General features: G+C 56.7%; 1 protein-coding gene across 1 annotated transcript in view; it reads left to right on the top strand.

The window, feature by feature from the left end:
* Positions 1-21075, top strand: part of MGAT5B (alpha-1,6-mannosylglycoprotein 6-beta-N-acetylglucosaminyltransferase B) — a 77636-nt gene that overhangs the window by 23149 nt on the left and 33412 nt on the right. Inside the window, exons 4-8 of the mRNA XM_006145726.2 lie at positions 7000-7115; positions 7672-7745; positions 8663-8833; positions 9444-9608; positions 10850-11019. Of these exons, the coding sequence (XP_006145788.1) occupies positions 7000-7115; positions 7672-7745; positions 8663-8833; positions 9444-9608; positions 10850-11019 (696 nt within the window). The remainder of the gene's footprint in view (positions 1-6999; positions 7116-7671; positions 7746-8662; positions 8834-9443; positions 9609-10849; positions 11020-21075) is intronic.

Genomic DNA, 21075 nt, shown 5'->3' with positions numbered 1-21075 from the left:
CCCCAGCCAGCTGGCTGGCCAGCTGCGGGGAAATCGATACCCGTAATTGAATGCAACCCTCATCAATCATTCGGGAGCGCGGAATTAAACCTTCTGCCTGCGGCGTCCTGGACAGCCCGTTCCCAGGCCAGGGGACCTGACTGGAACCGGCCATCACTGGGGAGGAGGCCGCCGAGCCTCCGGGGCGCCCCCCGCGGCAGCCAGAGCTCCCTGCTTGGCCCTGGCCTGGGCCCTTGACTGTGGGAGGTGGGAGGGGCAAACTGGGCCAGGTTTCCCACTGTCCTGTGGTGGTGAGAGAGCTCTTGGGGTCATCCTTAGGACTGCAGGGACCCATTTCGGAGGCTCCATGCTCGTCCCTGCCCTCTCTCTGCTCTCCTCCACTCAGGGCATCCCTGAGGCAGCTGTGTGTGTGTGTGTATGTGTGTGTGTGTGTCTCATCGGGACTTCCCGTTTCCAGAGCAGAGCCTGGCCCTGAGCAGGAGCAGGTGCAAGGACAGGGAGCCTCCTGCTGAGACCTCCAGGCCCTCCCCACCCTCCCTTGTGGGCTGGGTCTTTACCCCTCACCTCCACGTGCTCCCCGAGAAGCCTCCTCTGGGCTGGCAGCCTCCCCCTGCCCAGTGAAGCAGGGGAGGAGCAGCCTGAAGGGCTCATTAGAGGAAGCATTAGCGGAAGACCGGGGTACATGGGGTGGTGGTAGCAGGGCCTAGGGCCTCGTCCCCGTGTCCCCCTGTCCAGGCAGACAGTTCCGTTTGTGCCCAATAATGGCCCCGGCAGGCCAGGGCGGCTGTTAAAGGGAAACCACTAGCAGAACAGCTCACCCCAACCCCTGCCAGGGCGCGGTTGGCTGCTGGCCCCCAGCCCCAAGGAGGCCTCTCCCAGTCACAGCCTCGATCCTTATTCCAGCCCCACATCCACTCTGGGCACGGGCCTCTAGGTGATGAGTGATGTCCTCTGGCCTATCTCAAAGCCCACTTCCTGGCACCCCCTGCCCAGCAGTGAGGGATGGGAACATTGTCTGCGGCATCTTGGGGCAGCCCCTTCTGCCCATGGACCCAGTCTTCCAGGCATGGCCTCAGGCCACCTCCTTTCCTGAGGACAAGGGACCAGAGACCCCTGCGTCTGTTGGCCTGTGGGCACTGCAGGGTGTCCAGACTTTTGCCAGGAAGGCTCAGTTCCCTGCCCTCTCCCTGGGGCATCCACCCCACCTGCAGCTCTGTGGCCATAGTGACCTCTTCCAACAGCTGCCTGGCCCGGCCGGGCTGGCTCTGCAGCCTGGCTGCCTGGTCAGAACCTGACTGTGACCCTGAGACGTTACTCAGCCTTGGTTTCCTCAGCTGTGCCATAGGGGTGTTAAAATGACTTGCAGTGTTGTCACAAGCACTGGTTGAGACGGTACACAAAAAGCACTTGGCAACGAGCCCTATGCCCTCTGGCTATTCTATGGCAGTACCATGAGGGGACCTTTGCCTCACGTCCTGAGGGTTTAGGAAAAGCCCTGCTCCCCCAGCTGCATTAGGCATCAGGGCTTTCCTCCACAAGAAAGATGGAACACCGTAACGGGCTCCCGGGGCTGCAGGTGAATGGCTTGGACAGCAGAAGTGGACTGTCCCACAGCTCTGCAGGCCGAACTCTGAGATCGAGGGCTTCCCGGGCACACCTCCCCCAAGGCACCAGGGAAGGCTCCAGGCCAGGGCTCTCTCAGCATCCCAGCTCCTGGCTGTGGCAACGAAGCCCAGTGTCATACGGTATTCTCCCCCGTGCTGCCTGGAGCCCGGTTCCCGTCCTTACATGGACAGTGTCACAGGAGGCTGGGGGCCTACCCTGCTGCAGGGTGGCCTGATGTCAGCCTCACCGCTTACATCTGCAGTGGCCCTCTTTTCAAATCAAGTCATGTTTCGAGTTGAGGGTTGGGACTGCAGCATCTGATTAGGGGGTGAGCAATTCAACTCATAGCAAAGTTTTATTTCATGGCTACACTGGTAAAAAAAAAAAGACAAATATATTAACATATTAAAACATGTTCATTCATCTACAAGATTTAAAATAAACATTTTGATGGTTCCCTAAAAGCATGAGGGCCCCGGCACCGCATGTCCTGGCCCTGGTGGAGTCAGCCCTGGTTTTTCTCTCCCATGACAACGCCGAGGCCGTGGGCTCCCGGGGTGCTTCCGCTGGAGGCAGCCGCCCGCTGCCTTCCTAGTCTGTCCCCTCTCCTCCTTCCCACCTTTCTTTTCAGATCATAGATGTGCTATGGTTTGAGTCTTGGAGAAATCTACTTTTATTGTCACTAAAACAACAACAACAGCAAAACAGCACCAGAGAAAGAAGCTAATCATATATTATTTGAAAATAGCAAGTGCCGTGTGAAGCCCGTGTATAGCAGTGGCTCCAGGTCATCCTGTCTCTAACAAGCTGAACTCGTCACGTCAGACAGATGCCATCTGCACTGTCTAAGGCCCGGGCTAGTGATGTGTTTTATGCAAAATCGCTTATTGTAGGAAACTGGCTGAATCCCTAAGCAAGTAAAGCGCTTTGCTGTGTAGTTGGGCTTCCGACGTCCCTTGGCCAGGGGATGACTGCTGGGAGGAGGGGGGGAAGCACAGCAAGCATTTCCTGAGCACCTGCCAGGGCCACGCTCACGCTCACGTCCCACCCCACTCCAAGTCCTCACACTGGCTCTGGGCTCAGCCTTCTGTGGGACTAAGACCAGAGAGGAGGGGGGGAAGCACAGCAAGCATTTCCTGAGCACCTGCCAGGGCCACGCTCACGCTCACGTCCCACCCCACTCCAGTCCTCACACTGGCTCTGGGGCTCAGCTTCTGTGGGACTAAGACCAGAATTCCGGGGGAGTTGCCCGGGGTCTCACATAACTGCAACGTGAAGGTGGGATTTGAGTCCAGGCCTCTGACTCCAGGACTTTCGTTGTGTCTCGTAAATCTGGGTAGTGTGGGGGGTTGCTGGCACAGGGCTTAGCAATCTAGGCCCCCCCGGCTTCTCCATCCCCCACGAGGGCAGCAGAACTAAGTCTGAGCCTCAGCAATCTGAACACAGTTGGAGGAAATACCTTCCTGACGGCAGGGGTGGCCAGGAGAACCCAAATCTCTTTTTGCGATGGATTAGAAAGCGTTTTCCCTCAATTCTGCAGATGGTGGTTGTATTAGTTTCCTAGGGTTGCCGTAAGAGATGCCCACAAACCGGGCAGCTTCCAGTAACAGAAGTCACTCCCTCCCAGTTCTGGATCCAGAAGCCTGAACCCCAGGGTCAGCAGGGCCAGGCATTCGCCACTGGCTCCGGAGAGGCTCCCTCCTTGCCTTGTCCAGGTGGTGGCCAGCCATGCCGGCGTTGCTTGGCTTGTAGATGCGCCACTCTCGTCTCTGCCTCCGTCATCCCCGCGCCTTCTTCTCAGGCCCCAGCCATTGGCTCAAGGGCCAGACTTGCCCGTACGACCTCATCTTAGCTAGTAGGTTGTCGGAGAAGTCATGATGCATTTTCTGTTTTTCTATGCAAAATGCGTCACGTCTGCCATCTGCAGATAAGGGCGCACTCGAAGTTCTGGGTGGACCTGAATTTGCGGGACCCCATTCAGCTCACAGTGAAGGAGTCCCAGGGCCGTGACCCATGTTGGGCAGTGCTGGCTCTTCACTAAAGCAGCGTCTCTGTCCTTGAGGACTCAGGACTCCATTTGGGGTTTCAGGCCAGCCATCCCTAACCACCTCGTGGCCTGGGAGTTTCAGAGAAGTGACCCGGTTCCTGCGGGAGAGGTGTTTTCAGGGAGTCGAAGCGGGCAAGATCTGTTGCAGAGTCCCTGGAGATCTGGCAGGACGCCCCGCTGGTTCCTGACTTGGGCTGCTTGTCCCAAGTCTCTGTGAGAAGGCAGGACAGGTGCCAGCTCTGCCCCATGCCCCAGGGCGCCCCGGCCCCTGCACTGTGGGTGCCTCCTCCTGTCTTCGGGCATCATCCCTGTCAGCTGAGCAGCGTCCTACCCTCCTGCCCTCCTGCCCTCCTTCCCTGGAGGTCGCCGTGCACAGCACTGCCACGCCTTCCCCTGGAGTTTATTTCAGAGCCTGGTGGACATTGAATGGGCACGTTCCTTCTTGGGTCTAACCTGTGCATTCTCAGTGGGAGCATGTCTCCCCCAAAGGGTGAACACTTGTTCTTGTTTCTGATTTTTAAGTCCATGTATTCATTTCTTCTTTGAGAGAGACAGGCGTCCCGAACAGGGTCTTCATGCCACGCTCTGCTGCTGGCCAGCCCGGGTCAACCCGGTGTGTGTAGAGAGTCTTCAGGTCGCGAACTCTGAACCTTTCCACGTGGGTCTAGAATTCAGGGCATTGGGTTAGTGCTGTGCCACCAGCCGGCCTGTGAACATTGGTTCTTGAGAGGCTAAATGACCTTAGCTATCGCAGTGGCTCGTGGCCCTCCACGAGGCCGTGGCACATGAACGTGCGCTGTGTGGGTGTGAGGCGGACGCTTCGCGGGGAGAGGTGAGTGGGGAGACACAGCCAAGGAACCTTAGGGAGGGCAATAACGGAGAAGTCTGAACCCCTTTTACCACGGCATCCACTGCGGCAGTACGGTGAGATCACCGATGTTCGTGGTGCTGTCTGCGCGGGGCCAGTGTTGTGTGCCTGATGTCTGTGTCCGCACTCCAGTCCATGAGGTAGCAACCAGAGTTGTCTCCATCTTAAAAGATGAGAACTGTGAGCACAGAGAGGGTAAGGGACTTGCCCAGAACCACACAGCTCCGAAGAATAGTCTCCTCCTTGACAGTTTGAGGACTGATGAGAAATATCCCGCTTCCTCCTGTCTAAAGACTGTCTGAGCAAAAGCAGCAGCTGTCCTTCAAGCCTCTTCTCACACCTGCAATCTGAGAGAATGCTGTTGCAGGTTGAATTGTGCCCTCCAAAGCGATATGCTGAAGTCCTCGCCCCCAGGACCCGTGAACCTGACCTTGTTTGGATAGAGGGCCTTTGCAGGTGTAACGGATTAAGATGAGATCCTCGTGGACTGGGCCCTTCGGGGCTGGTGTCCTTATAGTAAGGAAGGGTCCGGACACAGACCCGCAGGGGAGTTGGCCACATGAAGATGGATGCAGAGATCAAGTGATTTTTAGTGATGCAGCTGCAGGCCGAGAAATGCCGAGGACTGTGGCCATCAGTGGGAGCTGGAAGAGGCCTGACAGCCTCCCTGGAGCTTCAGGGAACCAAACGTGCTGACACCCCAAGTTCTGACCCCAGTCCTGAGAATGTGGGGACAACTTTGTGTTGCTTTAAGGCACTTGTTTGTGGCAGCCGTAGGAAATGAATACGGACACGGATTACCAGTAAGAGTTTTTTGTGGAGGCCAGCAGGTGGCAGGGTGGTTAAGACTCTAGACTCCCACATGGCTGACCTCAGTTCGAGTCTCAGACCAGGCAGCTTGAAAATCACGCTGGGCATATGTGCATGTGTGCCCAAAATCCTGAGAGGAAAATGGAGGAGAAGGGATTGCATCATGGCCACAGTCACCCCAACTGGACGATTTCTCACTTTCCCTCTGTCTCTGTCTCTCCCCAGTGAGCACACATGCCCTAGGGAAAAACCTAAATAAGTGAATAAATAAATAAGAGTTCTTTATTTGTTTTGACCAAAGTTGTCAAAACTGAAGGGAACGGACTGGACTGTGTGTGTTCATGTATACGTGAGTGTGCATGTACAATTCGTACATGTGTGTGTGTGCACACGTGTACATGGGGCCTTGTTTCCCCTTCCCTGTCATCTGCCTTTTTTTTTTTAATTGAAGGGTTTTTGTTTTGTTTTGTCTTTTTACTTATTTTATATACAAATAGCCAGCATGATTTCTTTTACTGGGTGGATATTTTGGACAGTCCATTCAAGGAAGCTCATTTAGTTCAACTTGAAGCCTCTGTCCTTCGTGCACCGACGGAAACACTGGTGGCTCACGTCGAGGCCGCATTTTTGGATCAGACCGCGCCTGTTCGAGCACACACGGCGAGAGCGAGAGCCCTGGCCAAATTTTCACGGGTGGCTGCAGTAGAGCTGCGGATGACCCATCCTGCTTTCAGCGGGGCAGTGAAGCAAAAGGCCCTGTCGTCTGCCTTTTGCACCCCTCTCCCTGCATTGTCCCTACCTGTCTCCCTTGTCACCTTCTTCGGATGCTGCTCCTCCATTTCCATGTGGAGGTGGGAGGGAAGGTGGCTGGGGAGGGCAGGCGTCCAGCCCTGAAGAGCAGAGGACATGGGGTTTGCAGACAGGGTAGAGCCTGGTTGTGAATATCCTTTGCAAATCCTTGTTACATGTAGCAGTGAGGGCCTGGTGCCAGGGATAGAGCTATCGGGAGCTTGCCCTGGGCCTGCAGAGCCAGGGTGGGGTGAGAATCAGGGGAAACGGAATAATGAGTATCGAAAATGGCAAGAACTTCCTGGAGGACGCCTGGCTGCCCTTGCCCCGAGCGTGGTTGCGAGGAGGTAAGTGCATCGATGCCCAAAACGGCCCTGAGAGCTGCGGCGCCATCGGCACAGGAAGTACATTCTCCGGAGGTAACAGCAGGCCCAGCACCGAGGGCGAGGTGGAGGCCGGGTGTCCGTGCTAGGACCTCTCGTAACATCCTGGAAGGGTGCACGCCCAGGGAGCCAGTGGCCATTTACTAGAGTTTCAAGTTGGCGAGTCCCCAGGCGACTGGGGGGATTTCATTCTGGCACGATACAGCCCCTCTGGGAAGAGACGGAGCAACGGACTGAGGAGAGGCCGTGTCTGGGAACAGGCCTTGGTCACCTGTCCAGGCTCTTGCCCGGAATTCCTCCGCCAGCTTCAGCTCCCTGTGTGGACACGCACAGACCTGCTCTGGGCACACGTGCAGCCTCGTCCCCCAGTGGTCCCTGGGGGGGGGGGGGGGGGCTGGGTAGCTGGAGTGCTGCAGCCCCGCTGCCTTTGCTCACTAGCCCAGGCCCCGGGAAGGTGGCCCAGACCCTCTCACGGCCTCTGCCTGGTTCCTGCCCAGGTTGCCTGCCGGCGCTGTCCTCATGGAGCGGATCCAGGCAATCGCACAGAACGTCTCCGACATCGCGGGGAAGGTGGACCAGATCCTGCGGCACAGCCTGCTCCTGCATAGCAAGGGTGGGTATGGAGGGCCCGCGCCTGGGTGCCGAGGCTGGGTACTTGTGGAGCCGGGGTGGTCGGACACCTGGGCAGGGCCTGACTTCTCCCAGTGGCTCGCCCAGCTTTTGGGTCCTACTTCAGTCTCAGTGGGGTGACTTGGGGTTCACCCCACCCTGACCTGGCACAAGGAGGTCTGTGGAGTCTCAGGTTGATGGTTCTAAGAGCAAGGCACCCGGAGAAGCTCACGGCGGCCCCTCGATTCCCCCAGATGTGGGGGCGGCAGGCCTCATCTCTGCTCTTCTCAGGGCTGCTAGGGTATGTCTGGTGAGTGCAGGGAGTCTGCCCGTCTGGAGGGCCAGCTCTTTGCTGGGTCTGACCTCTCAGCCAGAGGTGTGGGAGAGAACATGTTAGGCCTGGGGACCCCAGCAGGTGGGCTGTGGGGCCAGTAGCCTCTCAGGTGGGAACTAGGTGGAGGGTTGTGGGGCCACTGCCCTGCCCACCACAGACCCTCCATGCACCTCCCTCCCTTGGGCTCTTGGACCCACGATCTCAGCACGCTGACCTCTCCCTACAGTGTCAGAGGCCCGGCGGGACCAGTGTGAGGCGCCCAGTGACCCCAAGTTCCCTGACTGCTCAGGGAAAGTAGAGGTGAGGCCGAAGCTGCGGGGTGGCTGGCGGCTGGAGGGGCGGTCACTCTTGCTCTGGGATTCTGCTCCTGGCTGGCATGATTTCAACCGAGGGCCCCGTGCCCTGCCCCTGGTCTCTGACCCAGGCATTGACTGGCAGTGGCCAACCACAGGGAAATGGGTGAGGGGCTCTTGGCCTGCTCGCCCACCCAGCCCTCCCACCCGAAGTCCCCAGGATGAGTCACGGGGAGTTCAGCGACTTTGGTACTTTTACAGCAAACGACCTGTGACATACACGTGTCTCCCCCAATCCTCCTGCAGCCTGATTCTCAACAAACTTGGGAAAGGAGTGGGCCTCGGTTACTGACCCCCGGCATCCTGGCCCAGCCTCTAGCCCTCAGAGGCCCACTCCTGGCTGCATGGTGTCTGTCCCCTGAGGAAGCCAGCCCTAGCCGCAAAACCCACTCCTCAGCAGCTCTGTACCCCTAAAGGTGGGCCCTTCCCCAGTGACTGCGAGGACCACTGACGTGGGTCCTGCTCTGCCCCAGCCCTTGCTCCTGACCTCAGCAATCCCTGACCTTAGCCCCCAGCCAGATCTTGCTCTGGGTAACCTGGGGTGGGGACTAATGGATGAGACAGACACCTGGCCCCTGCACGCGGCCCCTCTGACTGCCCTCATGAGTCCTGACCCGGCCTTCTCTCCCAGGACCCTCCTCTTTCCAGGCTTGCAGGATGGTGGTCCTGCTGCCCCTGGCTTCCATGGGGTCCTCTGCGACCAGCTGCCTGGTGCAGCTTCTCTTCTCGGCCCCACCCCTTACTGCGTAGGGCGGCCACATAGGCCCTGTCTGGGAGATGCAGGGTGCCCGGGGCTGTGCACGCAGGGGAGCCTGGTGAGGGGCAGGGGCACCGGCTCCCTGCCCAGCCTGGCCCTCTCTGCAGTGGATGCGTGCCCGCTGGACCTCCGACCCCTGCTACGCCTTCTTCGGGGTGGATGGCACCGAGTGCTCCTTCCTCATCTACCTCAGTGAGGTCGAGTGGTTCTGCCCTCCGCTACCCTGGAGGAACCAGACGGCCACCCGGATGGCCCCCAAGCCACTCCCCAAAGTCCAGGTAGGCCTGGGAGGTGGCAGGCCAGCTAGCCTCTTGGACTGGACACCCGCAGGGGCAGCAGGGGAGCATCCACCTGGCAGGAATGAGGCTGCCCTCTGCCGGGTGGTCTGTTAGGCAGACGGAGCCAGCCTGGCAGTGCCTGTCCCATTGTGTAGGGGGTTGCAAAGCTGGGCTCCTTGCGGGCAGGCTGGGACCCTGAGGCACCCCCAGTGGGGTAGATTAGTAGTTATAGCTGTCACTCACTGAAGCTCTCTGGAAGCCAGACTCTTTGCTGGTTCTTGGATCTCCCAGCTGTCCTTGTGATGGTGTTTAACAGGTGACAAGTCTGAGCTCAGTTAACCAGTTCCCGGGTGCTCCTCCTGCTGTCTGAGCCCTGCCCCTTGTAATGGAGGGGGGTCCTCGGGAACTGTCAGAGCTGACCATCTCCCCATGAGAGCTCGGGGAAGGTGGCCCATGGGAGCTGGGCTGGGACAGACCACCTTGGCTGGGGGTGAGTGTGGGAGAGAGCCAGCCTTCTTGACTTCAGGGCTGTGGGCAAAGGAGGGTGCCAGCCCCTGTCTGCAGGGCAGCGGGCTGTGGGTCGTGAGCTGAGGGCTGGACTCCCCTCCAGGCTGTTTTCCGGAGCAACCTGTCCCACCTCCTGGAGCTGATGGGCAGCGGGAAGGAGTCCCTGATCTTCATGAAGAAGAGGACCAAGCGGCTCACGGCCCAGTGGGCACTGGCCGCCCAGCGGCTGGCACAGAAGCTGGGGGGCCACCTGAGGGAGCAGAAGCAGGTACGTTACTCTGCCCATCCAGGGAGCCGAGTTCGGAGAGCGTGGTGTTGTGCCAAGGCCCCGTGACTCCACGGAGACATGGCAGGCCCTCTAGACAGTTGTGTTGGGTTTCTCCAAATGTGTCCCAAGGTGGAGAGGAGTGGGGAGAGCAGATAAGGTAGATGCATGAGACCAGCATGTGGCGCAACAGTTACATCACTGGACTCCCAGGTAGTCAACCGCGGTTCAAGTGCTGGACCCAGTGGCTTAAAACTCACACTGGGCATGTGTGTGTGCATGCCCACAATCCTGAGAGGAGAATGGGGGAGAAAGGACTGTAGTGTGGTCATCCACCCTGGGGGGTGTGATTTCTCACTTTCTGTCTCTCTGGAAAGTGCACATGCCCTATAGCAAAAATTGCTTTCTTTCTTAAAAAAGAAAAGAAAAGAAAAGAAAAAGAAAAAGATAGATGCATGTCATGACTCCTGGTCCTTTTCAAGGTCAGGCAGAATGACAAGCCCTCTGAGGGGTCTTGTGTCCTGTGGGCATCTGGATCTCTTCACCCTCCCACCTACCCATGTACCTACCCACCCATCACTCATTCATCCACCCAGCCATCCTTCCATCCAGTCACCTCCCTCCCCCCCCATCCCTCATTCATCCCCCCAGCCATCCTCCCATCCAGTCCCCCTTCCATCCATTCCACCCACTCCTCCATCCATTCAGCCCACCTACTCATCCATCCACCCACCCACTACCCATCCATTCATTCCACCTGTTGCCCATACACCCACTCATCTGCCCTTTCCACCCACCCGCCCACCCACTCACCTCATTCATCTGTCTCCCCACCCCTCTGCTTCCCATCCATGCATCCACCCATCCATCCTCTCATCTGCTCACCTCCCCATTCATCCATCCACTCTCCCATCTACTCATCCATCTGTCCATCCATCCAGCCCTCCCTCTCTCATCTCGCCCTCTTTATTTTTTCCAGAGTCTTCACCATTTCATGAAATTCCCTCTTGTCTGTGTCTACTGTTGTCCACCTCTTCCTTCTGGACCGTAAGCTCTGGGAGGGCAGGCACATGACTGTCTTGTTCACTTCTTTCCCCAAGCCTGCACAGTCACTCTCGTGCCAGAAAGCACCTGCCTAGACCTGGCCCGGAGATCGTGTCTGCTGCTTCCTGGTCTCCCTGGGATGGGGGCCAGGCCTGAGGGCTGCTGCTCCTCCACACTGACCCTTTATTCTCCCCTCCCAGATCCTCGTCCACATTGGCTTCCTGACAGAGGAGTCTGGGGACGTCTTCAGCCCGAGGGTGCTGAAGGGTGGGCCTCTGGGGGAGATGGTGCAGTGGGCGGACATCCTGGCCACACTCTATGTCCTGGGCCATGGTCTGCGGGTCACAGTCTCACTGAAGGAGCTGCAAAGGTGAGTGCTGGGGAGAGCCACTCTGCACCTCAGTGGGGTGGGAAGGAGGAAGAAGAGCTCATCCCCCCAGAGCCCCTGCTGGTCCATGACCCACCACACTGGGAGGCTTCCTGAGTTCTGTCAGGTACTGCCATTCCCTAGTTCTCTCCTCCACCTGCTCAGCCTGCCTCCTACCTGCTCCTCCACACTGACGCCTGGCCACGTTTGATGTGCCGAGGAAGTGTATTTGCACAGTGAAGCCCAGGCAGGGCCCTGCTCTCCCTCTCTGGGATGGGCTGGCAGGGACGGCGTTCATGGTTGGGAGCTGATAAGCACTGACTTGCGGGATTGAGCTGGGCCGTGCAGATGGGGCCCTGTCTGCCTGCCGTACTGTTGGGCTGCACATAGCTTCTGGGTTTTCTCCTTCCTGAGCCTGTTCCTGGGGCTGAGACCAGGGAGACCTGAAAGGGGGTGGGGTGGGTGGGTGATACCTACCCGCTCCCCGGTACTGGGCTTTCCAGGGTCCCTCTCATGCTGTTGTAGGAGAAAGGCTGGTGACTAGGGGCTCGCTAGGTACTTTGGGGGAGAATAGAGTTAAAGGCAATGAGTGTCCCCACATCAGAGGGGTAGGAGTGTGTGTGTTTCTGGGGGGATGCATGATGTATGTCTGTGGGATGTAGAAATACATACGGTTTTTTAAATTAATATTTATTATGTGACTTTGACATGTCCAAATGTATATCATATACAGTACTAATATATTATAATTACAAATTATGTTACCCCGTATGTAATTATATATTAATGCATAATAATGATATACAATTACATATTTAGTATCTATTATAGCCACATTGGCTTCCTGACAGAGGAGTCTGGGGACGTCTTCAGCCCGAGGGTGCTGAAGGGTGGGCCTCTGGGGGAGATGGTGCAGTGGGCGGACATCCTGGCCACACTCTATGTCCTGGGCCATGGTCTGCGGGTCACAGTCTCACTGAAGGAGCTGCAAAGGTGAGTGCTGGGGAGAGCCACTCTGCACCTCAGTGGGGTGGGAAGGAGGAAGAAGAGCTCATCCCCCCAGAGCCCCTGCTGGTCCATGACCCACCACACTGGGAGGCTTCCTGAGTTCTGTCTGGTACTGCCATTCCCTAGTTCTCTCCTCCACCTGCTCAGCCTGCCTCCTACCTGCTCCTCCACGCTGACGCCTGGCCACATTTGATGTGCCGAGGAAGTGTATTTGCACAGTGCAGCCCAGGCAGGGCCCTGCTCTCCCTCTCTGGGATGAGTTGGCAGGGACGGCGTTCATGGTTGGGAGCTGATAAGCACTGACTTGCGGGATTGAGCTGGGCCGTGCAGGTGGGGTCCTGTCTGCCTGCCGTACTGATGGGCTGCACGTAGCTTCTGGGTTCTCTCCTTCCTGAGCCTGTTCCTGGGGCTGAGACTAGGGAGACCTGAAAGGGGGTGGGGAGGGTGGGTGATGCCTACCTGCTCCCCGGTACTGGGCTTTCCAGGGTCCCTCTCATGCTGTTGTAGGAGAAAGGCTGGTGACTAGGGGCTCGCTAGGTACTTTGGGGGAGAATAGAGTTAAAGGCAATGAGTGTCCCCACATCAGAGGGGTAGGAGTGTGTGTGTTTCTGGGGGGATGCATGATGTATGTCTGTGGGATGTAGAAATACATACGGTTTTTAAATTAATATTTATTATGTGACTTTGACATGTCCAAATGTATATCATATACAGTACTAATATATTATAATTACAAATTATGTTACCCCGTATGTAATTATATATTAATGCATAATAATGATATACAATTACATATTTAGTATCTATTATATATAATATGTATGTTATGTGTAATTAATGCTATGATGCCCACTAATAAAATAACCTCTCATGAGGCTGCCATCCAATTTAAGATTGCAAATACTACCCCAGACCCTGTGTCTGCCTAAGCCTCTTCTCACCTAGCCCCTATCTCTCCCCAGAGGAAACCTGTAACTTGAATTTTGTGTTTATCATCTCTGTTTTTTTTTTAATTAGTTTTTTCCATATGCTCATATTTGTAAACAGTCTAAGGTCTGGTCTTCGCTTTGAGCTTTGTAAAACCAGCGTCTACTGTCACAGCCTCCACGACGTGCTCTCTCCCCATTCGGTTTCAGAGACACCCATGTTGCTGTCTGTTCATTTGGCGTTGCTGTGTAACATTCTGCCTTGTGGCCATGCCGCGATCATTTACTGGTGCTTCCTGAATATGGACTTTTTTCCCTACTTTAAGCGTTCTTTTGATTGAGGCCACAGTGGACTTTCTTGTACATGTCACCTGGTGCACCTGTGTAAGTTTCTCTTGAGTGCAGACTTGGGTGCCCAATGGCTGAGGCCTAGGGAGTGCGAACATTCAACTTTACTTAGTAATACTGGGTGGTCTTCCAAAGTGGCTGTACCAATTCACGTCCCCAGGTTTTGGGTCCCCACAGGGCCACGTTCTCAACTACTCTTAGGTTATCAGACTTCTTGGCTGAGGGGTAAAGGCATTAGGACACCCCGATGCCCCATGGACCTGAGCACCACATTGATTGGCCATACTGGTTCCTTCTTTGTGAAATGCCCCTTCCTGTTGTTACCCACCTTTTTGCTGGGGGTCCTTCTGAGTCATAGTCCTTTTTTTATTTTGAGAGTTTTTTTCGTTACAGGGCGCGTACGCTTGCCAGACAGACAGAGAGAAAGAGAGAGACAGAAAGCGAGAAATCACCCCCTCCGGGGGGATGGCCATGCCACAATCCCTTCTCCTCCATTCTCCTCTTGGGATCTTGGGCACGCACGCACACGCGCCTGGCGTGAGTTTAAGTCACCAGGTCCGGGATGCGAACCGCGGTCGACTACGTGGGGAGTCCAGCAACATAGCCATTACGCCAACTGCTGGTCCCCTGAGTCATAGTCCTTTACACGCATACGTGAAGTTTATGAAACCTGTGTGAGTTGTGTCAAAAACATCTCTGGGCCAGCTGGTGGTGTGGTGGTTTAGGCAGCTGGTTCCCACATGGCTGACTGTGTGGGTCGAGTCCTGGACCCGTGGCCTGAGAAAGATACAGCGCAGGGCCCATGTGCTCTCCAAAAATCCCGAAGGGAGAGAGGAGAAGGAATTGCGGCATGGCCATCCCCCATGGGGAGTACTTCCTCACTTTCTCTCTCTCTGGTGAGCACACGTGACCTCTGGCAACATTTTTTTTTTTAATTTTGTTTTTTAATTTGCAGTTTGTCTACAGTTCTTAATTGTAGTGTAATCAAAATGATCAATCTTTTCCCCTCTGGTTGGGGATTCTGTGCTGGTGTAGTTCTGCTCTTTCCATTGGCGGTTTGATGAGCTTGCTCTAACTTCACCCCGGGGCGTAGCTGAGGAAGGCCTCCAGGCCTCTGTGGAGAGACTTTTCCTCCTCAGCCCATGAACTGACTCCCAGGTGGTTTGTGAGTGATGTGCTTCCCCCCACCCGCCCACTCTCTTGCTGCCCTGTACTCTAGATGCCTCCGTGTTCCTTGGCAGCATTTCGTCCTGGCTAGAGAGTGTTGGCCGTGGGTGCCAACTGGACTGGACCAGCTGCCCACAATCTTAGGCCACCGGGGCAGGGAGCACCAGCCTTGGGCTGCTACTCAGCTCTGCGGTCTGGTTCTGCCGGTCACCCGGCTAGAAGGAGGAGAAGGACCAGGGGTGTTCAACAGTGAAGAAGGGCTAGGTGCCTGGGCGGGTGGCTTCGGGGCCATGACAAGACCTGGTGCCTTGAAGGTTTTCATCCATGTGGCCAGGAAGTCACCCCGTTGGAGTCATTCTTTATTTAGGTTAGTGCGCTCGTCTTAGTGAAGATGAGAAAGTCTCCAGGGAGAATGCACAGGTGACAGGGACTGTGAGGGGCTGGTCATCTGTGGCAGTTTGTGGCAGCATTGGGAAGCACAGTTCAGGTGGGAGCGGGTTCTGAGGGAGGAGGTGTGCTCGAAAATAGAACCTCCACCCCTTCTGGCTCAAGTCACCCAATCTGCAGGGACCTAGTGGGGAGCTGTCTCCGAGCTCTGGTGCTGAACCCACAGACTGCTCCTGTGCTGCTGAAGGAACTTGCACGTCCCTCCCTCGGCGCTTGCCCGGGGGCATTGGTTGGCAGATCCAGCTGTTCATGTGCAGGCCACTTCGGAGCAGTGGTGTGCCTGCTCCCTGCCAGTGCTGCCGCTGCCCGCCAGTGTCACTGCCGCCCACCGGTGCCCACCCTGGCTCCCTGGGAGCAGAGCTCAGAGATGCACGACACTGCCTGGAGCAGAGAGCCGGCTGACGTTTCCAAATGTGAGGCAAGGCCTGGAAGCTTCCCTCAGGGGCCAGGGAGGATGGAGAGGAAGAGGAAGAGAAGGGTGACATCAAGGAGACCAAAGAGGTCTCAGGTGACTTGTGGGTGGCACCACTAGAGGCCGTGACAGACTGCAGACCAGGCCAGCCCCACAGAGCAGTGAGCACCTGATGTTTGGGCCATCAGCACCTCTAAGAAGTGGGAAGATTTCTGGGGGTGTTGGAGCACCCCGATCCTAGGCTCTGCTATGCAGAGTCCCTCGCAAGTGGGGAGCACCTTTCCACCTGTGTCCCTACCACTCACTCGCCTCAGTTGGACGAAGTCAGGCGTGTCAAACAGCACTTGGCTTGGCTCTCCCCTCTGCCTGTGCAAGGTCAGGGGCCAGAGAGGTGAGAGCCTCCTTCCTCCCTGCTCCCCAGGGATGGGAAGGCTTCTCCACGCATTTGCAACAGCTCAACACAGCACTCAGAGAACCAGCCTTCTGTGAGAGGAGCAGATAGCTGGGCCCCCAACGAGAGGTGCAGACTTGGCTTGGCCTGTGCTGGGGTCTCTCCTTCCTGTCTGCTGTCATCCTGAATCCTGCCTTGCCCAGAGCACTGCCTCCCCCTCTGGCCACTCCCTGGCCTGGCACTGAGCTGGGTCAGGCTACTGCCATTGCCTGTGCTGGGCCAGAGCAGTGACCATGGGGCTGATGCACTTGTGAGACTGAAAGGGAGGCCCTGGTGGAAGTGGCAAGGCTGGGAAATGCCCCTTTGCTGCCATCTCTTTCTCTACTCACATGCACCTGTGTGTGCACCCTGCACATGCACACATCTGTTTGCTGCATGCAGCACACCTGTCTGCACTTGTGTACATGTGCTCATGTAGCCTCTGCACACACGTGCAGGCATGCACACACTCATTGGCCTCTGCAAATGCACATCCACGCAAACACTTCCAAGCAAATTCCATGCATGTGCATACATGTACATGTGCACATGCAGCGCACCCAACATATGCACACCCTCGTCACACAGTGCACACACAGGCATGCATGTACACCCTCCACACGTGTGCCCACACATGTACACCTGTGCAAACAGTGCTTCTAGCATACACATGTACACCCTGTATGCACAGGCATGCACTCATGCACCCTCCACACGCCACAGAATATCAGGGTCTTTCCACCAAGGTCTCAGCTCCTGCCAGGCTCTGGCAGATCTGTTTCCCTACTCACATGCACCTGTGTGTGCACCCTGCACATGCACACATCTGTTTGCTGCATGCAGCACACCTGTCTGCACTTGTGTACATGTGCTCATGTAGCCTCTGCACACACGTGCAGGCATGCACACACTCATTGGCCTCTGCAAATGCACATCCACGCAAACACTTCCAAGCAAATTCCATGCATGTGCATACATGTACATGTGCACATGCAGCGCACCCAACATATGCACACCCTCGTCACACAGTGCACACACAGGCATGCATGTACACCCTCCACACGTGTGCCCACACATGTACACCTGTGCAAACAGTGCTTCTAGCATACACATGTACACCCTGTATGCACAGGCATGCACTCATGCACCCTCCACACGCCACAGAATATCAGGGTCTTTCCACCAAGGTCTCAGCTCCTGCCAGGCTCTGGCAGATCTGAAATTCCCGGAAGAGAGGTGAGAGGTTGCCCCTCTGATTTGCAGTTGGGTAGCCGGGCAGGCCCAGGGCTGTGCTCAGACACCGGCCCTTGACCCCCTGTGGAGTGTATGTGTGAAGGATCTTGCTCAGGCAGGCCTAGTGGTGTAAGTAGCTCAGCCACCTCAGGGGAGAGCCTCAGGAAGTGCTTTCTAAATCTGCTACCAGCAACAGCTTACAAGCAACTAGCGGAGTAAAAATAAAAACAACACCTTCCCCAGGAGAATTCCCAGTTGTGTGGACAGTGGCAGGGCGTCGGCGTCGCAGTGGCTGCACAGTCGAGGGCCCTTAGCCCTGGCTCAGCAGAACCTGAAGAGCTGGAGACAAGCGCCCCAGCGTGCGGCCCCACTCTTGGCAGCTCTGATTTAATCCATCTGGGGCCGGGGCCCAGACGTCCAGTTGTTCAAGCTCCCCGGGTGATGCTAATGAGCACGAACTGCCCGTGGAAAGCCTGTGTCACACACGGTCTGGGGAGCCGTGGGAGCTGTGGGGTGGGGACTTGGTAGGATGTGCAGACATATGCCATGGCTCGTTCCAGAGGACTATCCTTGTGTCCCCAGGGCAGGGGTGGGATTAGGGCCTACGATGGGGGCTCAGGCGCAGGCTCGAAACTTGTAGAACGAGGGTGAGGATCCCTCCTGCGTCCTGGTCTGCACTTCCGGAAGCACCCGGGATACCCGTGCTTGCAGGAGTGGGGCCGAGCCAAGGGGGCGGGCCACAGAGGGATCCCTTGGAGGTTGCCCAAATGGGGGCCCTCTCATGTCCTGCCCAAGGGTAGCGGGTAGGGACCTGCTGGCCCAGAAAGCACGTTGTGCCACGCCTTTCTCAGATGTGCTTTCCCTCCTCTTCGTGAAGGGTTGGAGGGGAGGGTGACAGACGTGGCCGGGGTGGAGGCCCACCTCTGAGCTCCCCGGCAGGTCAGTGTGGCCTTTCCTTGCAGCAGAGGGTTGAGACCCGTGGGCAGCCCGAGGTGTGTGAGTCCCTGGGCAGCTGCGACAGGCCACCACGGTCAGCAGATGGTTACTCTCGCAGTTTTAGGGCGGGGGTCTGAGATCAGGTGTGAGCCAGGCTGGTTTCTTCGGGGCTCTGAGGCAGAATCTCTTCCAGGTCTCTCCCAGCCTCTGGTAGTTTGCTGACAATCTTGGTGTCCCTGGAGGTACGTCACCTCAACATCTGTGTCTTTGTGTCTTTGTTTCTGCACGACCCTCTCTTTGTACATGTATGTGTCCAAATTTCCTCTCCTTACCATGACACCTTAGGTCCCAGGTGACACCAGTCATTAGGGGCACCTGTGACCCCATCTTAACTTCATTGTAAAACCCCATCTCCAAATGAGGTCTCATTCTGAGGAACTGGGGGGTTAGGGCTTTACATAAGAATTTTGGGGCACATAATGCCAACCCATAACAAGGTGGCAACCATTTAAGCCTAGGCAGAGGTCCTGGGCAAGAAGCCATCAGACCCAGGTGGCGTCTGCAGGGAGAGGTGGGAACATCCGGGGCCTCACCTCAGCCCTGGGAGTCATCTGTGGGCTCAGCACAGGGCTCATCTGAAAACAGGCCAACGGGACGTGAGGCAGTTGGAATTCTGCGTCTCAGCTTGGCAGAAACGTCTCCCTGGGCGGGCGGAATGACCCGTGCGGGGAGGGCGACAGGACAGACACGGCTTGTACGTTATGGTCGTTTATTTTCAGATGTCCACGCCAGCTGTCTCGGCGTGACGAAACTGCAGGGCTGGACGGAGGAGCCAGCTTCTCTGGGCTCCTTGTGTCCTGGTGTTTTAATGAACCGGCTCGCTGGAGTGATGTTGGGGCAGTGCGCAGAATCCACATCTGCCTTTGCTGCTGGGAGGTTTCCGGGGTGCAGGCGGGGTACGCAGCATCAGTGCAGCTCGACAAGCCATGCCAGCCAGCGCCCCACCCTGTGCGTGCTGGGGAGTGGTTGTGGACCCCAGCCCTTGCCCAGCACTGCAGCCCGAGCCGCTGTCTGCAGACGAGGAACGCGGGGGCCACTGTGGGCATTTTTAAGTGCAGCCTTTCCCATCCTGCTAGCCAGTATCAGCTGTGCTCATCAATTTTATTTGCATAATTTCAAGCATCATTAATAGTACAAGGCATGAGGAAAAATTACTGAGCTCTTCCTCCATCCATGAGTGAAATTGGGTTTAGTAGAAAATTAGTTGACTTAACTGGCAAATGATGAAAGCTTGAGAGAGAATGTTTAAATAAGGAGGACTAGATGGGGACTCTTGGGGCTGCCAACCTTGCAGCAGGCTGGGAATCGGCATCCAACAGGGGGCATCCATTCAAGGGGAGACCGGGACGGTCCCCAAGAATGACAGAGGCAGGAACGGTGTCCAATTCTCCTTGGACAGTCCAGCCTGACTGTGGACGTGAGTTCTGAGGTTTGAACCCATTTGGTTTTGCCTAGGATGGGCTCATGCTGGTCTGAACCAATGCAAACTGGGTCCGGCTGCTTGAAACCAGTTGGAACTGACCAGAGCCAGTCTGATCTGGGCAACTTAGGCCAGCCACTGGGTAGGGATGGGGTGCTGCTATTCTCTGAGGGCAAGAGATGGGAGAAGTACAGAGTTTGGAGGCACCAGGATGACAGCGAATGGCAGCAGGGTGAAGGGCCGAGGCAGGGGAGGCTAGGAGTGGAGACAGATGTGACAGTGACAGTCGAGGGTCATTGAACTCAAGTGTGAATGAGATTGCCGAGTGATGGGTGAAAAGGGTCAAGAGTAGAGACTTGAGAAACGCCACCATTTAAAGGCCCCTGGGAGGAACGAGGCTGGCAAGGACTGTCCCCGAGGAAGCCTGGAGGTGGTGCCAGGAGCCCCATGGAGAGGAAGCTTCTGGAAGGACAGTATGGCCTGTGATGATGTCAGATGCTCAAAAGTCAAGGAGAGTGGAAATGTCTGAAGGATTTGGCCACACGGGAGTCACTGTGGACCCTAGACAGAACCCTTCTGGTTGCATTGTGGGGACAGAGGTCACGAACCTGGCTGTAGAACGTGGGGCTGCCGAGAAGAGTGACTGCGGGTGTCAGAGTTGGCTCCCAGAAGTTTGGCTGTGAGAAGAGGGGTACACGAGGATGGGAGTTGGGTGTGGGAGACTGAGGTAGCCCCGGCTCTCCCCGGCCCGAACAAGCACCCACCTGCGGTGCGGAACAGAGTGGCTGAGGCAGAGGTTGTACCTGGCAGATCCAGGGCTGCACCAGACCTTGGTAGAGAGGCCCTCAGGCTGGGATGGAGGCCCCTGCCCAGCTCTGGTAGCCTCGGGCCTCCCTTGGCTGAAGACAGCCCTCCCCTGCCCCTTCACACCTGTCTCTGTGCCCATATTTCCTCTCTAAAAAATAAATCAATTCATTTCTTCCATGAGCAAGAGAGACAGAGACAGCACCCCACCAGGTCCCTGTGCCACCATCCACCCTAGCTTCAGCCAGCCCTGGGTCACGGGGACGCACGTGCCTTGTGTACTCAGGAAGGTCTTCGGATCGGAACCCAGAACCCATGTGGTCTGCCAAGGTTCCTCTTTCTATGAGGAACCCGGTAAGGACCCACCCTAATGACTTCATCTGAACCTGTGACCTTTGCAAGGACCCTATTTCCAAAGCTCCATTCAGCCCCGTAGAAGGTAAGCTCGCTGGCTTCTCGCGATGGGAGGGGGTTGAGCACATGGCGTGCTGGTGCAGAGGCAGACAGGAGAGGGGTTGGAGATGGGGCATGACTGCCACAGGCCTGGTCTGGAGGGGGACAAGCCCTCGGTCCTGACAGGAGAGGAGAGGAGAGGAGAGGAGAGGAGGGAGCTTTGATGGGATGCAGGCTTGGGGGCAGGGACTGGGTGAGGGAAGCCCCCACTCACTGGAGGTCAGCATGTGCGGCCTGTATGGGGAGGGCTGGGGGTGCCTCGTGCCGCACGCACCTTCCTGCTGCAATGGGGCTGAAAGCCAGAGGCATGAGCCCCAGTTCCGCAGGCTCTCTTGCGGGCACGGCTCTATTCTTGGCCCAGAGTTGGCTCACCAGGAAGGAACACTGGGGAACAAAGTGTCCGCTTTGGACTCCC

This window comes from Tupaia chinensis, unplaced genomic scaffold (genome assembly GCF_000334495.1).
Source record: "Tupaia chinensis unplaced genomic scaffold, TupChi_1.0 Scaffold000159_1, whole genome shotgun sequence".
NCBI classification, from domain to species: domain Eukaryota; kingdom Metazoa; phylum Chordata; class Mammalia; order Scandentia; family Tupaiidae; genus Tupaia; species Tupaia belangeri.
This window is presented reverse-complemented; position numbering and strand designations above follow the sequence as displayed.